The sequence below is a fragment of the Hyperolius riggenbachi genome, chromosome 3 (assembly GCF_040937935.1).
Source record: "Hyperolius riggenbachi isolate aHypRig1 chromosome 3, aHypRig1.pri, whole genome shotgun sequence".
Classification (NCBI taxonomy): domain Eukaryota; kingdom Metazoa; phylum Chordata; class Amphibia; order Anura; family Hyperoliidae; genus Hyperolius; species Hyperolius riggenbachi.
The window spans coordinates 254332494-254350272 of record NC_090648.1 but is presented as its reverse complement, the minus strand read 5'-3'; the positions used below and the strand labels follow the sequence as shown (position 1 = coordinate 254350272).

At 43.6% G+C, this 17779-nt stretch overlaps 1 protein-coding gene across 3 annotated transcripts in view; it reads right to left on the bottom strand.

Moving 5' to 3' along the window:
* The window catches only part of PCLO (piccolo presynaptic cytomatrix protein), a 346941-nt gene that overhangs the window by 290308 nt on the left and 38854 nt on the right, over positions 1-17779 (bottom strand). For all 3 annotated transcript variants that reach the window (XM_068276174.1, XM_068276175.1, XM_068276176.1), the window contains exon 2: positions 557-1841. In XM_068276174.1, coding sequence (XP_068132275.1) covers positions 557-1841 — 1285 coding nt within the window. The remainder of the gene's footprint in view (positions 1-556; positions 1842-17779) is intronic.

The following is a 17779-nucleotide window of genomic DNA, read 5'->3' as shown; positions in this document are numbered from 1 at the left end:
AGAGTACGGATTCCTCCGTCCCAGGGGGTGAAAGGATGGAAAAAGGGGCGGAGATATCCGTACGCGCGGGGTTAAAGTGGTTAAGTTTACACATGGAGTGTGCCAGAACAGCTGGTCTACTGAATCTCAGCTCAGTGGTGCTGAAAAGTATTTAAGACATATAATCTGCACTACAGCCAGCAAAGGAGTCAAAGTGGCTGCTTGTATAGTTCCCTCATGAGAGGTACTTTAAATAAAGCAAACAAATCCTTTAAAAGTGCCCTAGCTTGTGTCTGACAATCATATACTTGGTGCAAAATAGATAATTTGCATATTCAGTAGCGGTGCATTGTGGGTAACCACAAATGTTCACTTATAGCTGAATTATTCCTTCCGTTTTAAAAAGGCATATTTCCCCAAGCATTGTTTATTAGTAGGAGGGCTTTTCGTTCTCTTTTTTATACATTCCTAGTGGCTTGGGTCATCTCAAGCTGCTTGGTTACTCTGTTGGTGTATTCACGTACTTTTACATTAACTTGTCAAAGAAGTATCTACGTTCAAAAGAACATTGACTTACCTCAGTCATATGTGGATTAGGATTGAAACCACACAAGCTGCATACATTAGTTTTACATTGAGTGCAGGTATTATAATTAAGCTTGTCTGTAGTGCCCAATAAGAGTTCTGTAGTTTTACACAGAGGACACATAGTCTTTGCTTCTGTTTTTGACACCTGTGACTTGCTATCTTGTAGTTTCTTGGGTTCTGCCTTTGGCTCGGAGACTTTTTCTTTTTGCGGAGGTTGACCTTGCACTGTGGCTGGCTTACTAGGGCTGGGCTCTGGCATCCGTACTACTTGCTTTGCAGCTGATGCAGCAGGCTCTTGCTTCTTTTGTGGCTGTGTTGAAGGCCCTTGCTGTCTTGGAGGACCAGATTGGTGTGGTGGTGGCCTTACAGAAGGTGCTTGTTGTTGGATGTTTGTAGTATCCACTACCTGTTGTGGCTTTACAGGTCTAGACTGTGGTATAGTTTGTTTGGCAGTGCCATTAGTCTGTGTAGGTTGTGTCTGGGGTTCAGACACTTGAGGAGGCATTTTTGATAGACCTGTAGATTGTTTAGGAGGTCCTGTATGTTGGAAATTCTGCTTTTCCATATTTTGCAAGGATGTTTTAGAAGATGGATCCTGCATCACTGGTTCTCTTTTAAATCCTTGGGGTAATGAGGTAGTATGTTTTGGCTCTAAAGGTTTTCTTGGGGGTGCAGATTCAGGCAAAGGTTGTTTGGGGATAGGAGTGTGTGGAAGTGATTTTGTGGCATCTGACACCTGCATTGATGTCCTTGCAGGACTATGCTGTAGAGAAGCTTGCTTTGTCTCAGACTGCTGCTGTGCAGATTTAGGTGGCTGTTCAGGAGCTGACATTACAGACTTAGCTGGGCCCTGTGGGTGTGCACCATGTACTGGTGACTGTTGTGGATGAGGGCCTGGTTTAATGGTTCCCTTAAGATGTTCTTTATTTTCATGCTCTTTATCCTTTTGTTTTTTAGCCAGGTCTTCACTATGAGCAGCAGGATCAGGTTTTGTATCAAACGGATTAAACTTAGTAACTACAGAGGAGACCATGCTCATTGGATTACTGTCAGAGAGAAAACCACTCATCATACCAGTCTTATGTTCCTCTTTCATTTCCGGCCTAGTTCTAGGCTCCTTCAAGCTCAAAGTGGAAGGACTTCGGCCAGGTGGTTGCGTTTTTGTCTCAGTTTTAAAAGCGTCTACAGTCCTACTTTTACTTAGACCAGTTGGCCCTGGGTCTGGAGGTTTACTTGGATGTCGTGGTGATTGTGATGTATCCATGTTTTGACTCCTGTAGTAAAAAAAAGAAGAAATATATTAATACAAGAACTAGACATAAGCTACATAAATAACTACAGCAGTGGTGTTTCTTTGAAAGTCAAGTCAACTCCAAACTGACATTCTGGATACAGATACAATGTAATGTAAATAACCCTCTGCATGCTTCTAATAGCTCTGTATCTCTTGGGAAACTATACCAGTAGCACGCACATTCTGGATTCCATTCATATCCAGTCAAAGAACCTCACACTTCCTGTTGTATCAGCCACAATGAAAATAAATCCAGCACAAAGCATGCATATGCATGTTCTTATGGTGGCCATGCTGTCAGAATGGGAGACTGAGTCAGTGCTCCAGCATTTTTTAAATTTTCAAATGATGTAAGACAACGCCATTTTTTTTTAAAAGCTTTTATGTTAGTACCTACAACTGTACAATGACTACACAAAACCTGTTTCAGGAGGAGGAAAGTGAAAGATGGTGAAACAATGTGGGTGCAATAAAGTAAGAGTGTGGAGTAAATATAGTTGTGTGTCTAATAAAGCCTTTTTTTAAATACTTGAAATCTTTGGAGGAGGTAATTGACCAACTCTCCTCCTTCTTAAACTGTTTGATACTTTTTGTATGTATTGTTGGTGCCTCCTTTCTGGATGTATATCTTGATGTGTATGTACAATTCCAATCTTACTTAGAACCAAGCTTTGATTCTTTTTTTTTTTTCTCACTGAGATAAGTGAGTTTTCTCCTAGAATATAACTTTTCATCTGCTGTTTAAAATAACTTTCAGCAATTTAACCATTTCCAAAAAGTAGATGAAAAAGTACTGTCAATATTATTCGGATTATTGTCTTGTTTGTTGGTGGCTTAAAAGGCATTTTATTAAGATATTACAAATTACCTAGGAGAAAAACTTAGGAGAAAAAGTGAATTGGATCGGGCCCATAGAATGTCATTTAGATGAGATGTAACATCCAGAAATGAGGCTTTCAATTGTAATGAATTTCTTCTATTTTCAAAGAGCAACGGCAAAAACTGGTTCGGAGTAGGAGAGTAGACACTCATAGGAACATTAGAGGATAAACATTTCAAAATATGATTGAAAAAAATCTAGTAATAATGATCGGCTATTAGTCTTTAGTCTGGCCACATGAAAAAAACTACTGTCTTATTACTGCTTTTGAAAATACACATTTAATAATATGCAAAACAACTTTCTAAGTGAAGCGACCAATCAGAATCCATCTACATCTGAAAGGAGACATGTACATTCTGATGGATTTCTGATGGCTACTACTTTATGCACTGGTTGCTGAATAAACCCTACGTAGTATATTATCTAAAAGCACATAATGCATACTGGCTGCAAGTTCTTCTTTTCATGCTGAATATATTTCATGCAAACCAATAAAGGCTCATATTTCTTTTTTGGAACAACTTAGAAACTCACCCCCATGTTATACTGTACTGCGCTAATGGAAATTTAAAAGCATCACTGACTAGAAATTGCAATACATAGCTATCTAATGGGAGCTCCAATGGATTCAATTAATCTTTAAAAAGTCACTGTATTTCCAGCATTTGTGGAAAGACTTTATTTGCTCTGCCTCATCATCAAAAACAAGCTACAGCAATTTCTTTATCAGTCAAAAACACATGTCCAGCCAAGCCAGAGCCTAAAGTATTTGCATGAAATAAACATTAAATTCAGTCCGTAAACTCCTCACATAGGAAAACAAAGGCTTACTAAATATTTAAACACCATTTGTGGTCTGTCTGCAAATTTGACATATATTTAATTAAATTATGTGTAAAAAAAAAAAAGTATAAAAACATGTTAAAGTGTTTCCGTAATTTTGCAATGCAAAAACAGATATTTCTCTCAGGAAGGGGAAGCCTCTGAATTCTAATGAGGCTTACCTTGTTCTTTTCAGAAATCCTGATCCAGCACTTTCACACCAGAATAATCCATAACAGTGGCCTGCCTCGCAGGTGCGCTAGTGGCTTTCGGCTTGTGCTCCGGAACGATCGAGTCCAATGTACTGCACAGGTGCAGATGGTTCCCGCCTGCACGGTAGAGCGGATCCGATCCAGCTTGGTTATTTGCGCTGGAGACTGAGTGGAAAGCTGCTATTGCACCTGCGCGCAGCATCTACAAGCCTTCGTCATCAGGCTTTCAGGGTCCCACCACAGGAGTGGGGCTGAAGGGAGGACGAGGGAAGCCTCTTTAGGATCCAGAGGCTTCCCCCTTCCAAGGACCAAGGTAAGTACCCTAGGGGCACTATTTTCCAGGGCTGTGGAGTCGGTACAAAAATCTTCCGACTCCAACTCCGACTCCTCAATTTATGAAACCACGACTCCGACTCCGGGTACCCAAAATGGCCCCGACTCTTTGACTCTGACTCCTTAGTCTAATATTTAACAGGGCTATGGATTTCGAACAAAAATCATCCGACTCCGACTCATCAGTTTATGAAATCTCCAACTCCCCAAAATTGCCCCGACTCCTCGACTCCGACTCCACAGCCCTGCTTTTTTCACTTCATGGTCACTTCAAATTGTTTAATAACTGAAAACTATTTAGTGTGAAATGAATCAACATAAAAAAAAGAACATAATAACAGATTCCAGAAGAAACAATCACTTGAGTGTGAAGAATTTGCATTACATACATAGAGCCTACAGACCAAAGTAGCTGCAAGCATATCAAAGATGATTATTCTGCTGGAAGCTGTATTAAAAATCAGTAGAGATGGGACGACGAATCCGGCGAATCCACGAATCCCTCGAATATTAGGAAATATTCGAGATTCGTGGATTCGAATCCCGACGCCATTTTCCACTTTGCGAATCCGCCGAATCCCGACGCTGCATCGCCGCGGATCCGCCGCTTGCACTCGTCCTCCTCCGACCCCCCCCCCCGCGTCTCCTCCGCCCGCCCCGTGCCTCCTCCGCCCGCCCGCATACATTGTATCAACTCACCTGTCCAGTGGAGCGCAGAGCGGCAGACCTCTCGCTCACTTCCTGGTTCCCTCTAGTGACGGCTTTTACAATGACGTCATCAGTAAAAGCCGGTCCGGCCACTAGAGGGAACCGAGAAGTAATGACGAGGTCTGCCGCTCTGCGCTCCACTGGACAGGTGAGTTGATACTTATGCAATGGTGAGCGAGGAGGCACGGGGGACGGAGGAGGCCGTGGGGGTGAGCGGAGGAGGCACGGGGGGGGGGGGGGAGCGACACCTACCTACCCCTATACCTACCTAAAGGCCCCCTATACGTACCTACCGGCCACTATACCTACCTACCTACAGGCCCCTATACCTACCTAAAGGATACGTACCTACCTACCTACCTACCACTATACCTACCTACCTACAGGCCCCTATACCTACCTAAAGGCCCCCTATATGTACCTACCTACCTACCTAAAGGCCGCTATACCTACCTAAAGGCCCCTATACGTGCCTACCTACCTAAAGGCCCCTATACCTACCTACAGGCCCCTATACCTACCTAAAGGCCCCCTATACGTGCCTACCTACCTAAAGGCCCCTATACCTACCTACCTACCTACCTAAAGGCCCCTATACCTACCTACCTAAAGGCCCCTATACCTACCTACCTACATACCTACCTATACTTAAGGCCCTATATCCTGCTACCTATACTGAAGGTCCCTTTAACTACCTACCTACCTACAGGACACTATACCTACCTACCGGCCACTATAACTACCTACCTACAGGCCACTATACCTACCTAAAGGCCCCCTATACGTACCTACCTACCTAAAGGCCCCTATACCTACCTACCTACCTAAAGGCCCCTATACGTACCTACCTACCTACCTACCTAAAGGCCCCTATACCTACCTACAGGCCTCTATACCTACCTACTTAAAGGCCCCCTATACGTGCCTACCTACCTAAAGGCCCCTATACCTACCTACCTAAAGGCCCCTATACCTACCTACCTACATACCTACCTATACTTAAGGCCCTATACCCTGCTACCTATACTGAAGGTCCCTTTAACTACCTACCTACCTACAGGACACTATACCTACCTACCTACTGGCCATTATACCTACCTACCTACAGGCCACTATACCTACCTAAAGGCCCCCTATACGTACCTACCTACCTACCTACCTAAAGGCCCCTATACCTACCTACCTAAAGGCCCCTATACCTACCTACATACCTACCTATACTTAAGGCCCTATACCCTGCTACCTATACTGAAGGTCCCTTTACCTACCTAAAGGCCCCTATACCTACCTACATACCTACCTATAATTAAGGCCTCTATATACCCTGTTACCTATACTGAAGGCCCATATACCCTGCTACCTATACTGAAGGCCCATATACCCTGCTACCTATACTGAAGGCCCATATACCTTTCTACCTATACTGCAGGCCCCTATACCTTGCTACCTATACTGAAAGCTACCAATATTGAAGGCACCCATACCTAGCTAGCTATACTGAAGGCACCTTTACCTCGCTACCTATACTGCGGGCAACTATACCACGGATCGCACAATTCTTATGTGCAGGATTCGTTGGATTCGAAAGGTTCGAGATATTCGACAACCTTTTTAATTGTGGATTCGTCCCATCCCTAAAAATCAGCTGCTAGCTACTTTATTAGCAGCTAACAGTTTATATTTGAAAGCTGACACTTGGCATCCTAAGTGAAGGACATTTGCAAGTAAAGTCAATGTTTTGCTCATCTGTAACCATCACAGTGGAGCCCAAGGTGGTAGTCAGGGTATAACTTATTTGTGCAGAAGAAGGACTGCTTAGGTCAGAAGCCTGTGCTATTAAGGACTCTGTATATGGAGGTGGCCACCTTTACTATAAGAAGAGGGTAACGATTGGTGTCAGCACACAGAGTGTATCTGATTATTGATGATCTGCAGTATCACCAATAAGACAGATGTTATACCTGATTATATGGTGATCTGCAGAATCACCAATAATACAAGTATAGCTTGACACAGGACACCTAATGTAGTGTGAGTGTTTGGTGCAACAGTAAGAAAGGTTATCTCCCGAGGTGCCAGAGGAAAAAACACTACTGCAGCCAAGGATTCCCTGAAGAGCAGGGAATTGGACTGCGCTGCAGCCAGTGGATACCTGAGGTGCTGCTGGCCTCTGACTGTGTAGACACTAACCTCCTTAAGAGGAGGGGATGGGGATTGTACTGCAGCCAAGGATTCCCTGATGGGCTGGGAATCAGACTGTACTGCAGCCAGTGGACTCCTAAAGGTAGAGTCCCCTGACTGGACTGTAAGGAGGACTTCCTGTGGAGCAGGCAGCCTTTACAGCTAATGGACACCTATAGAGTTGGAGTCACAAGGAGTACCGTGAGGCTGCTCACCCAAGGGACGAGTGACAGCCAGAAGGGTCATACAGGCCAGGTCGGCAACACACGAGCAGATAAAGTACAGAGACAGAAGACTGATACGGTATCCGGGTACAGGCAAGGTTGGCAACGGGTAGACAGATAGGCAAGGTACCAAATCAGTAAGCAGGACAGTGGTCAGCAAAGCCAGGGATCATAACAGGTATCAATATAGCACAATCCTAGTCTGAGGTGTGAGGTCCTTGGTCTCAACACCTGGGAACTAGTCTGAAGTATAACAATAGTAACACAGTAATCTCCTAATCTTAGGTGTGAGGTCCTTGGTCTCAACACCTGGGAACTAGTTTGAAGTATAACAGCAGTAACACAGTAATCTCCTAGTCTTAGGTGTGAGGTCCTTGGTCTCAACACCCGGGAACTAGTCTGAAGTATAACAGTACAATAACACAATAGCGCCTAAAGCGGAATCTGGCTAAGTGTGAATTCCCAGTTCCAACTGGTTCTAACACACTGTAAGATCTGGCTGAGGTCTGAGTGCTCACACGTGAGTATTCGCAACGGCAGACAACCTGCAACTGACAAGCAAGTCTTATATATACTTACAGCGCTCCACAGCGCCGCCCCAGCCACTCCAGAGTCCAGCTGGGATCAGCTGATCGGCCTGATCAGCTGACATAAAGGTCCTGTCACCTGGCGCGCGCGCGCCTAGCTCCCCATCTGTGTGCACTAGAAGGACCAGGCAAACCAGAGAAATGGTGCTGCGCAGAAAAGGCCGCCGGCTTGAACGTGGAGACAGCCGCCCTGCCGCTTGCCCGAGCGGCGGCATCTCCGCTATTCATTACAAAGAGTACTTGCACACCATGATAACCAGGGATGATTAATTAGATGCAAATCATTTCTAGCATTCAAATTTCATGTACATTTTATGAAGCTTGAAATTAGACCAATCGGTATAACTTCCTGGGAATTTTTATTGGTCCAAATTGAAACTAAATAAAATTTACATGAAATTTGAATGTTAGGAGAAATGATTTGCGCTGGTCATCCCTAAAAGTAAAATTAGGGATTGCCACTGGCATCACTCTCCTAACTTGAAGCAAAATTATAAGCCATAGTTAAAGTGAACCTGAACCAAGTATTTTTTTTAAATAATTCAATTCAACTCACTTTACTGTCATTGTGTAACACAACAAAATTACTTTTCATGACAACCCCACAGTGCATATAGGGAACATAGTGATAGTAACAAGGAAGAAAATAAATTATACAAGTATGCCAGGTATTACAGATGTTTAAACAATTTGTACACAGTGTTAATTATTTCAGAGAGGATTCAGAGTTCATCAAGTTTATGGCGGATGGGAAAAAGCTGTTTTTCAGCCTGTTTGTGTGTGTGCGGATTGATCTAAAATGTTTACCTGATGGAAGGAGCTCAAACAAGGCATTTCCAGGGTGAGTGTTGTCCTTGATAATGTTTTTGGCCCTTCTCACGCTGCGAGTATTATACAAAAGTTCCAGTGATGGTAGTTCAGTGCCAATAATAGCTTCTGCTGTTTTAACAACTCGCTGCAGGGCTTCTCTAGTAGCCTTCGTGCAGCTGTTGTACCAGGCCGTGATGCAATTGGTCAGAACGCTTTCTATAGTGCATCTGTAGAAATTAACCAGCAGCTTCTGTGGGAGGTTAGCGCTCCTTAGTTTTCTCAGAAAGTAGAGGCGTTGTTGTGCTTTGCCAGTTAGAGCTAAAGCATTGTCAGCCCAGGACAGGTTCTCTGCGATGGTGACTCCCAAAATTTTGAAGCTGGAAACTCTCTCCACAGCCTCTGCATTGATCATTAGCGGTAGGTGAGTGGTCTTTTTGGTGGTCCTAAAGTCCAGAATAATTTCTTTGGTCTTATTTGTATTTAATAACAGGTTGTTAATGTCGCATAATGCAGTCAGGTTCCTAACTTCTTCTCTGTATGCAGCTTCCTCATTGTCTGATATAAGCCCAATGACAGTCGTATCATCTGCAAACTTAACAATTATGTTTGAGGTATGGATAGGCTGGCAGTCATGGGTGAAAAGTGCATAGAGGAGAGGGCTTAATACACAGCCCTCATGATGTAAACACATGATGTACCTGCAAATGAATATTACATACTTACTTCGCTGTCAGTTCCTTTCAGAAGCTCACCATTTGCTTCTAACAATGACTCCTTGCAGTTCTGACAAGAATGTGACAGTTGCTGTCAGGTTTAAAGAGAAACTGTTAGCTCTAAAATGCCCCCTCAAAAAAACACATATGTAAGTAGATAAATACATGCTCTACTTACATGACAGATGTATCGTAGTATCCACGTTTTGATTTCTGTAATTTTTATGTTTAAATATTAGAAGGCTCCTGTTGCTGGCAGGGGCCATCTTGTGTCCGGCTAGATCTTCTTCCCCCCCCCCCCCCCGCATCCCCCTCCTCCCCGCACTGACTGAGCACAGCGGGGAGGAATAAATGCAGCAGCCACACACAGACTCACCTAATAATGGATCCAAGCGCTGTCGTTCCCATCTATTCTCTGCACTAGTGCAGAGTGTAGGATACTGCAGCGCCTGGAACCATTATTCCGGGAGTCTGTGTGTGTGCACCACCTTTATCCTTCCCCAAAGCTCAGTGTGGGGAAAAAGAAGAATGCATCGGCGGCGGGCGGCAGAACGGCAGGGGGAGGGCGCGGACATGCCACAGGAGGAGGGAGGCAGAGGACAGTGACAGGAGATAGCCTCTGGCCCCCCTCCGTGCGCTCTAACAGCAGCGGCGACCAGGCAGACAAGGGGAGACCAGGCGGCCAATCGTAGTGCAGAGAGATGAGTGACAGAGGCATCAGCCAATCAGGCTGATTCAGCATGCCTGTCACTTCTCTCTGCGGCTTGCGTCCACTTTTAGAGCCTGGGGCATGAGGAGAGAAATCTACAAAAGTAAGAAGGATTTGAAACGTTTACATTGCCTAGTTAGCATCCTTTCTACTGCTCTATTAGCATGCAGTAGAGAACTTATTGTGTATTTTCTGCCTAACAGTTACTCTTTAACTGAAAGGACAGCTGATGAGCAAGCTAATATCCATGTTTCTCTATGGCTCATGTGGGTGATATTACAGTTAAACAGTGTGCTGGCCTGAAAGCAGACACAGGGTCACCACCATTTTTAAGATGGAGGACTGTGAATTCCATCGATCACAGTGGACAAACAGGACTCAGGAGAGGAGAAAGAGATTTTAGCCTACACGGGAGGTAAGTATGACGTGTATGTTTATTTTGACTTTTAATTTTCAGTTCCGGTTTGCTTAAAGTAAACAAATGTTTTGTACTGCGAACAATCTAGATTCTGATCATTTATAATGTAAAAAAAAAGAGAAAATTGTTCACGACATTCCCTATATTTAGTGCATCTGATTGAAGCCAATAATGATAGGGCTCTTTTCCACTAGCAATCGCAATCACAAATCACAAATGCCAGAGATTGCGATTTTTCATTAACTCTGTTATACGATTGTGATTTTTGATTTGCATTGCATTATCACTCTGAAAATCGCTCCAGAAAGCGATTGCAATTTCCAAATCGAATCACTATAGTGGAAAATACTTCTCATGATTTCTAGGATAAAGTAACAACCCTAGTGATTTAAAAATCACTAGCGATTTGCGATTTTGCGATTCAGCTGTGTAGCGGAAAAAGGGCCCTTAAGAGAGTCTGAAGCGAGAATAAATCTCGCTTCAGACCTCATAGATAGCAGGGGCATGTATCCCGCGGCTTAACAGGGGTCCCTGACCCCCCAAATCCCCTCGGTACAGCGGGGGAGCGCTTCCTGGTTGGGGCAGGGCTAACCGCCGCAGCCCTGCCCCACACGCGTCTGTCAGCGCGTATCTCTGCCTCTCCCCGCCCCTCTCAGTCTTCCTTCACTGAGAGGGGCGGGGGAGAGGCGGCGATGCGCCGCTGACAGACGCGCGTGGGGCAGGGCTGCAGCCATTAGCCCTGCCTCCAGGAACGATCAAATCCACGACCAAGTCTTGCGGGGGGGGGGGGGATTTGGGGGTGAAGGGACCCCCGTTTAGCGGCGCGATAGCGGCGGTTTAGCAGGGGCACACATGCCCCTGCTAACTATGAGCTCTGAAGCGAGAATTATTCTCGCTTCAGAGTCTCTTTAGGGCCCCTTTCCACTACAGCGTTTGCGATTGCTGAATCGCAAAACCGCAAACCGCTAGTGATTTTAAAATTGCTAGTTTGCTTTTTAACATAGGAATTGCGGTAGGTAATTTCCACTAGCACAATTCATTTTTTACTTAATTGCGATCGCGCTGCAGAATGATTTTTGCTGCAATTTTGCTATGCAGTGCATAGCAGAATTGTGGTCACAAAGTCGGTAAATCGCCGGGAAATTTTGTACTTTTGCTGAATCGCAATCGCTAGCATTTAGCGTGAACGCTAGCGATTGCTAGTGGAAAAGGGCCCTGTTTTTTTATCCTCTGCATCAATGTTTGTGTGCATTAGCCCACTTTCAACCCAGAGTTTACATTCTCAAGGTCCGTACCCATGCTGCAATTTTTGTGGCTACTTTTTTTCGTGACAGGTGACTTTTGGCAAGAAAAAGGATCGTTTGCACAATTCTGCTACGGTTAGTACATTTTTGCAGTAACGCGATCGTGTTTAGCGATGTCATGTCGGATCACTGAACAAGCAATCTTTCAGATCCCCATAGACGCTCACAAAAATTACCTCAATCATTTAACGTCCTTAGCGGTAATCCCGAGTCAGGCTCGGGACAGAAATCCTCAGCTCAGAGCGGTAATCCCATGCCTGAGTGAGTTATATGCAGAGGCTGCTGCAGATCTCTCTGTGGTATATTTTTTGTTCTTATTTTTAGGGTCTGAAAGCTTGTGAAAAAAAATTGCACGGCTTTTAGATACTAAATCTGGAAATAAATATAACGCCAGGGAGGTTAAAATCTTTTTCGTACCCGTAGTTTGGATGGGGGATGCAGTACATACAGTAGATTCACTGAGGTCTGTGCACAGACAGACTGTGTTTGGAACAAAGCACACATGAATTTCTGAGCTATACAGGTTTCAGTAGCAGCTTATCAGTCACCTCACACTTGTAGCTGTGCACCTCTTCCTCTGTCCCCTGCAATGGCAAGATTAAGAGCCACGGAACCTAGGTATGGTATACAACATATACTACTTGTATCCTTATAAATAAAAGGATTGTAAGGCAGGGTCATACAGATGAAGGTTTAGTAAACACAAACATTTTTGATTTTTTCAGTTTAATATCACTTTAAGCACTGAGTCACTAGATTAACCTTTGCTTTGTTATGTGCTGTGTCTTTTTTATGAGTTAATTTACATAATGGTCACCTGCCTGTGGGCTCATACAACTCAATGATAAGTGTGTAATATGGATTCTCAGGAAAACAGACAAAAGGATGGAAAACACTGAAAATCTGCAGCAATAGAGCTGTGAACACGGACGTAAAAATTGTTTTTTCCTCAAATAAGTTTTATTTGTGGTACTTTTTTAGGGGTTAGGGAAGAAGGTAGAAAAATTGGGTTAAATGTATAAACACATTAAACTGTACATGAAGTAGAACAGAAAACATAACCCACATTAATGCATATTTATTTACCATGCATAATGTAATTCAAAGATTTTTTTTTCTTTTAAATTACCATGTTTATCAAAAATGCAGGGCTGCTATATATGCAAAGGGAATTTTAAAACTTCACATTCTTTTACAACTGCATGCCCATTACAAGTTACAACTGCATGCCCATTACAAGTAAACTAATTTGAAAATTTGTGTGGTTGAAGCAATCAGACTGTGTAGAAATCTATAATTAAAAGGTTCTCATTGCTTTTAGTCACACTAATGTAATTAACTAGAAATCACTATTATTTAAAACTAAACATTCTAACAATATTTGGACTGAGTTCCATGTGCATACAGTATATTTGTTCTGTAAACAAATGTATAGGTAGCTTTGCAGAGGCCGTACACATGCACAATTACTGTGGCCCACAGGGATCAGGACTTGATCCCTTAGGCTACAGTTCAGGGTGAAGTGCTGTACAGATGCATTGCTGGGGGGAAGGGGGGGGGGGGCATTGGCAGCAATGTATAGGACAAAGCAATGTTGAGTTGGTGGGATGAGCAGGGGAACAAATGGCTCAGCCTGAGCTCTGTAAAGACAATACAGCAGTCCAGATATCTCGGTGACGCATTGCAGAAGATGTACATGCACCCTCCGAATGATCACCTCAACCAAGAGTCATCTGATGTGTGTACAAGCCATACTGAACAGAAAATCAACAAATGTATTTTTAATAGCTGCTTATTGTTTATGAACACATTATTGTCCTATTTCAAACACAGGTTTTTAGGACATTGCGTGCAGTGATCTGGTCTTACCATGCATGTAGGACCAATCAATGAAATTCTTTTCTAGCAGATGTCTGAGTGAGCAGACATTTTTACTCCCATACCCTCTATGTGGTCAAAGGAGTTCTGTTTCTCTCACAGATTACCTAATCTAAAGCTACTACCTCATAAAGACAATAAGCATTACATTCCTTCTCTCACTGTAAAGCAAAGGTATTTTATTGTGAGAAAAATATAAGTGTATTGTATATAAATATTTTCACACTTAGTGGGCAATTTAAGAAGGTAAAAAAGTCTGCACTCTACTCTTACTTGAATTTTCCCACTGTCCAAGTTTCTAGAAGCAGTTAAATTTGGACGCCTTCTTCAGACCTGAAGAAGGCGGAGCTACACCAGAATGCCTAATGATGCTGCTGGCATGCACATAGTAGGATCTACCCACAGCCGCCGCTCATACTTCCTAGTCCCACGGAGATCTAGACACCCCCACCGCTGGCCACGGAGTGTGAGGAGGACAACGGGAGGCAGAGGGGATCCCTCCATCATCTTGACTTATATGCCTGAAATTCTCTTTGATCTTGTAAGTTTTATTCATTTTTACAGCAGAAATAAATATCGCTTTTAATGCACTATAGGGCGCTCCCCTCTCAATATACAAGTGTTGGCATACATACCAAAAGCTTTTCATGTGATCAACTTGATTTAAAAAATGTGTATGATGATTGATTAGTGGACCCTTTGGATAGCGTACGGAGAAGTCTTATGTTCAAAGTAAACAACTACCATATTTTTCGGGATATAAGAAGCTCTGACATAAGTAGAGATGGCCCGAACGGTTTCAGGCGAACTTCTGGGGGCTCGCAATCGTGGAGAACCGCAAACTTTACTGGAAGTTTGATTTCCCCCCATAGTGCACCATTAAGGTCAACTTTGACCCTCTACATCACAGTCAGCAGGCACATTGTAGCCAATCAGGCTACACTCCCTCCTGGAGCCACTCCCCCCCCCCCTTATAAAAGGCAGGCATCGTCGTCCATTTTACTCACTCGTGTGCCTGCAGTAAATAGAGAAGGGACAGCTGCTGCAGACTCTCTCATAGGGAAAGATTAGTTAGGCTCTTGAAGGCTTCTTAGCTTTCTTCTTGCTGATTCTTATTGCTAAAATAGCACCCCACAACAGCTCTTTTGAGAGCTAATCTTGTTCTTGTGATCTATTTTTTTCCCTGTGTGTCCCACTGACACTTGTATTGCATAGACAGCCTTGATAATTCATACTGTGTGTGCCACTGCCAGGCCGAGAACATTCAGGGACTACCTGTGTGTGTGACAGGTGCACATTACCCATCACTGTATATACCTATCTGTTGTTGTGCACATTGTAATACCCATTACTGCATATACCTACCTACCTGTTGTTCACAGTGCACCCACCTACCTACGTGAGCTGAGCGCACGCAGTGTCACTGTGCCTGTCCGCTACCTGTGTGTGTATGACAGGTGCACATTGTAATACCCATCACTGCATATACCTACCTGTTGTGTTCAGTGCACCCACCTCATCACTGCATATACCTACCTGTTGTGTTCAGTGCACCCACCTACCTACGTGAGTGCACGCAGTGTGATATATCACTCCGTGCATACCTGTTAATTGCACCTGTGTGATTGCACATTGTATTAGTCAAGTCAGTGCATACCTTTCACTTGAATGGATGTCAGACTTGCCCTCCATAACAGATTCTCATTAAAGCATTTCAAGATGATTCATCTCATATACAGCAGGGCCTCGAAAGTCCTCCTGTATTGTTATTTTTGGTCACTACCTCGGGACGTGCATGCCATGCCTGCTGCCTTCCTTGGATGTGTGGTGATAGCTGTTCCTGCTCCTTTGCTCACAGCATGCCTGCTGCCTTCCTTGGATGTGTGGTGGCGTTAGCAGTTTTAGGCTTCCACTCCGGACCGGAATCGAACCAGGATTCCCTGGCCATTACCAGTGGTCACTCACAATGGCAGACTTGCCCTCCATAAAAGATTCTCATTGCAGGTACTAAACAGCAAGCAGAACAAGTATTTAAAAAAATAGATGTAAGCTTTAACAATGGTAGAGAAAGAACCATTGAAAGTTGATAAGGCAGTCAGACATTACCTGATATCACTGAGTGAGGAAGAGCAATCTCGCCATGGTGCACACCAGTCCAGCACGGCCATCACTACACAAACAGCTGTTTGCGGTGCGTTACACAGTGAGTTTGGTGTGTCAGTGTGAAGCAGTACTCTAATTACACTCCCTGATTGATTTATACACATGCACGATGTTTGAAAGCACTTTAGGCCTGCAATTTAGCATTCAATGTGATTTCTGTCCTTAAAACCCTGCTTTGCGTCAAATCCAGATTTTTCTCCGGGACTTTTGGCGTCTATCCCACTCTTTCATGCCCCCTCCAGGTGTTAGACCCCTTGAAACATCTTTTCCATCACTTTTGTGGCCAGCATAAATGTTTCTAGTTTTCAAAGTTCGCCTCCCCATTGAAGTCTCTTGCGGTTCATGAAACTTTGCGCGAATCGAACGTTTAGCGAAGGTTGGCAAACCCGGTTCACGAACCAAAAATCAGAGGATCTGGCCATCTCTACATATAAGACACACCTAGGCTTAGAGGGCAAAAATCAGTAAAAAAAATATACTAAACCTAGGTGCGTCTATAGTACAGGGGCACCTTATAAATTTTTTACCCCCTAAAACTGTCTCTAAGCTACTCTATTGACACTATACTGCCCAGCTACACTACACTAATCCCTGTTGCCCCTACTAATTACACTACACACTACACTACACTTAAACCTGCTGCCCTACCAACTAAGCTATACAGCAATACACTACACTGCACTAAACTACACTACAATTAGCTGAACTACACCTTCATACTATACCTGCTAAGATACAGAATTTTGCTATGCAGAGTGCGCAGGGAAGCTACATGTATACTACAGTATACCTCCTCCTGCCACCGCAATCCTTTCCCCTGGCTCCAGATCCTGCAGCCTCCGCAATCCTCCATGACGTCATGCTTGACCCCTGGTGCACGTGCACTACTAGGATCAGCGTGTATGGAGCCAACGGCATGGAGGAACCTTCAGTTCTACACAGTGGTAGGTGGCTGGTGTCCCTGCCTAACGCTGCAAAAGAAGAAGAGAGGATCGTGCAGGCTCCAGGACCTGGAGCCAGGGGGAGAGGATTGCAATGGCAGGAGCAGGTATATTATACCCGTAGCTTCCCTGCACACTCTGCATAGCAAAATGCTGTATCTTTGGAATATAAGACACACTCACTTTTCTTACTAAGTTTAGGGGGAGAAAAAGTGCATCTTATACTTCAAAAAATACAGCATTTCACCAATCATGTGTTCTTAAAGACAAAATTATGGTAGGACCTAGTGGCTACCTATTTGAGTGCAAACATTTACTCAAACACTTGCTATAATCAAAACTAAACTCCCATCTATAACCAAACTTAGCCATGACGCTTTCCAGTTTTATAGTGAGAAAACCTTTACTCGCAATATTATTGCACAAAGCACACATTGTGTATATACTGTATATGACTAGACAGAGTATAATAAGTTTAAAAAGAACATACAGTATTGTACATCTTCTCCCTTTAACTAATTTACAGTTTAAATTCTTATTAGAAATGATACACTCCAGATGTAGCCAATGGAATTTATGACTTCACATTAACTTAAAGGGGAACTTCAGCCTAAACAAACATACTGTCATTAAGTTACATTAGTTATGTTAATTAGAATAGATGGGTAATATAATTTTTTACCCACCCTGTTTTAAAAGAACAGGCAAATGTTTGTGATTCATGGGGGCTGCCATCTTTGTCATGGGGCAGACATCTTTTTGGTTGAAAGGAGGTGACAAGGAGCAGGAGACACCGTTCCAACTGTCCTGTGTCCTGATAACCTCTCCCAGCTCCACATGCTAGGCTTTAAATGTCAAATTAAAAATGTAAAAAAAAAAATTTGCACCAAAACAGCAGGACGAGAGCAACAACATCAGAAATCCCATCATGCTTTGCACAGCATCAGGGGGGAAAAGCCCGGGCAGTTTTCTTCTGTGCAGCTAAAAATGAGGCTTGGATAAGAGAAACAAAGTTCTGATGCTGTGAAACTG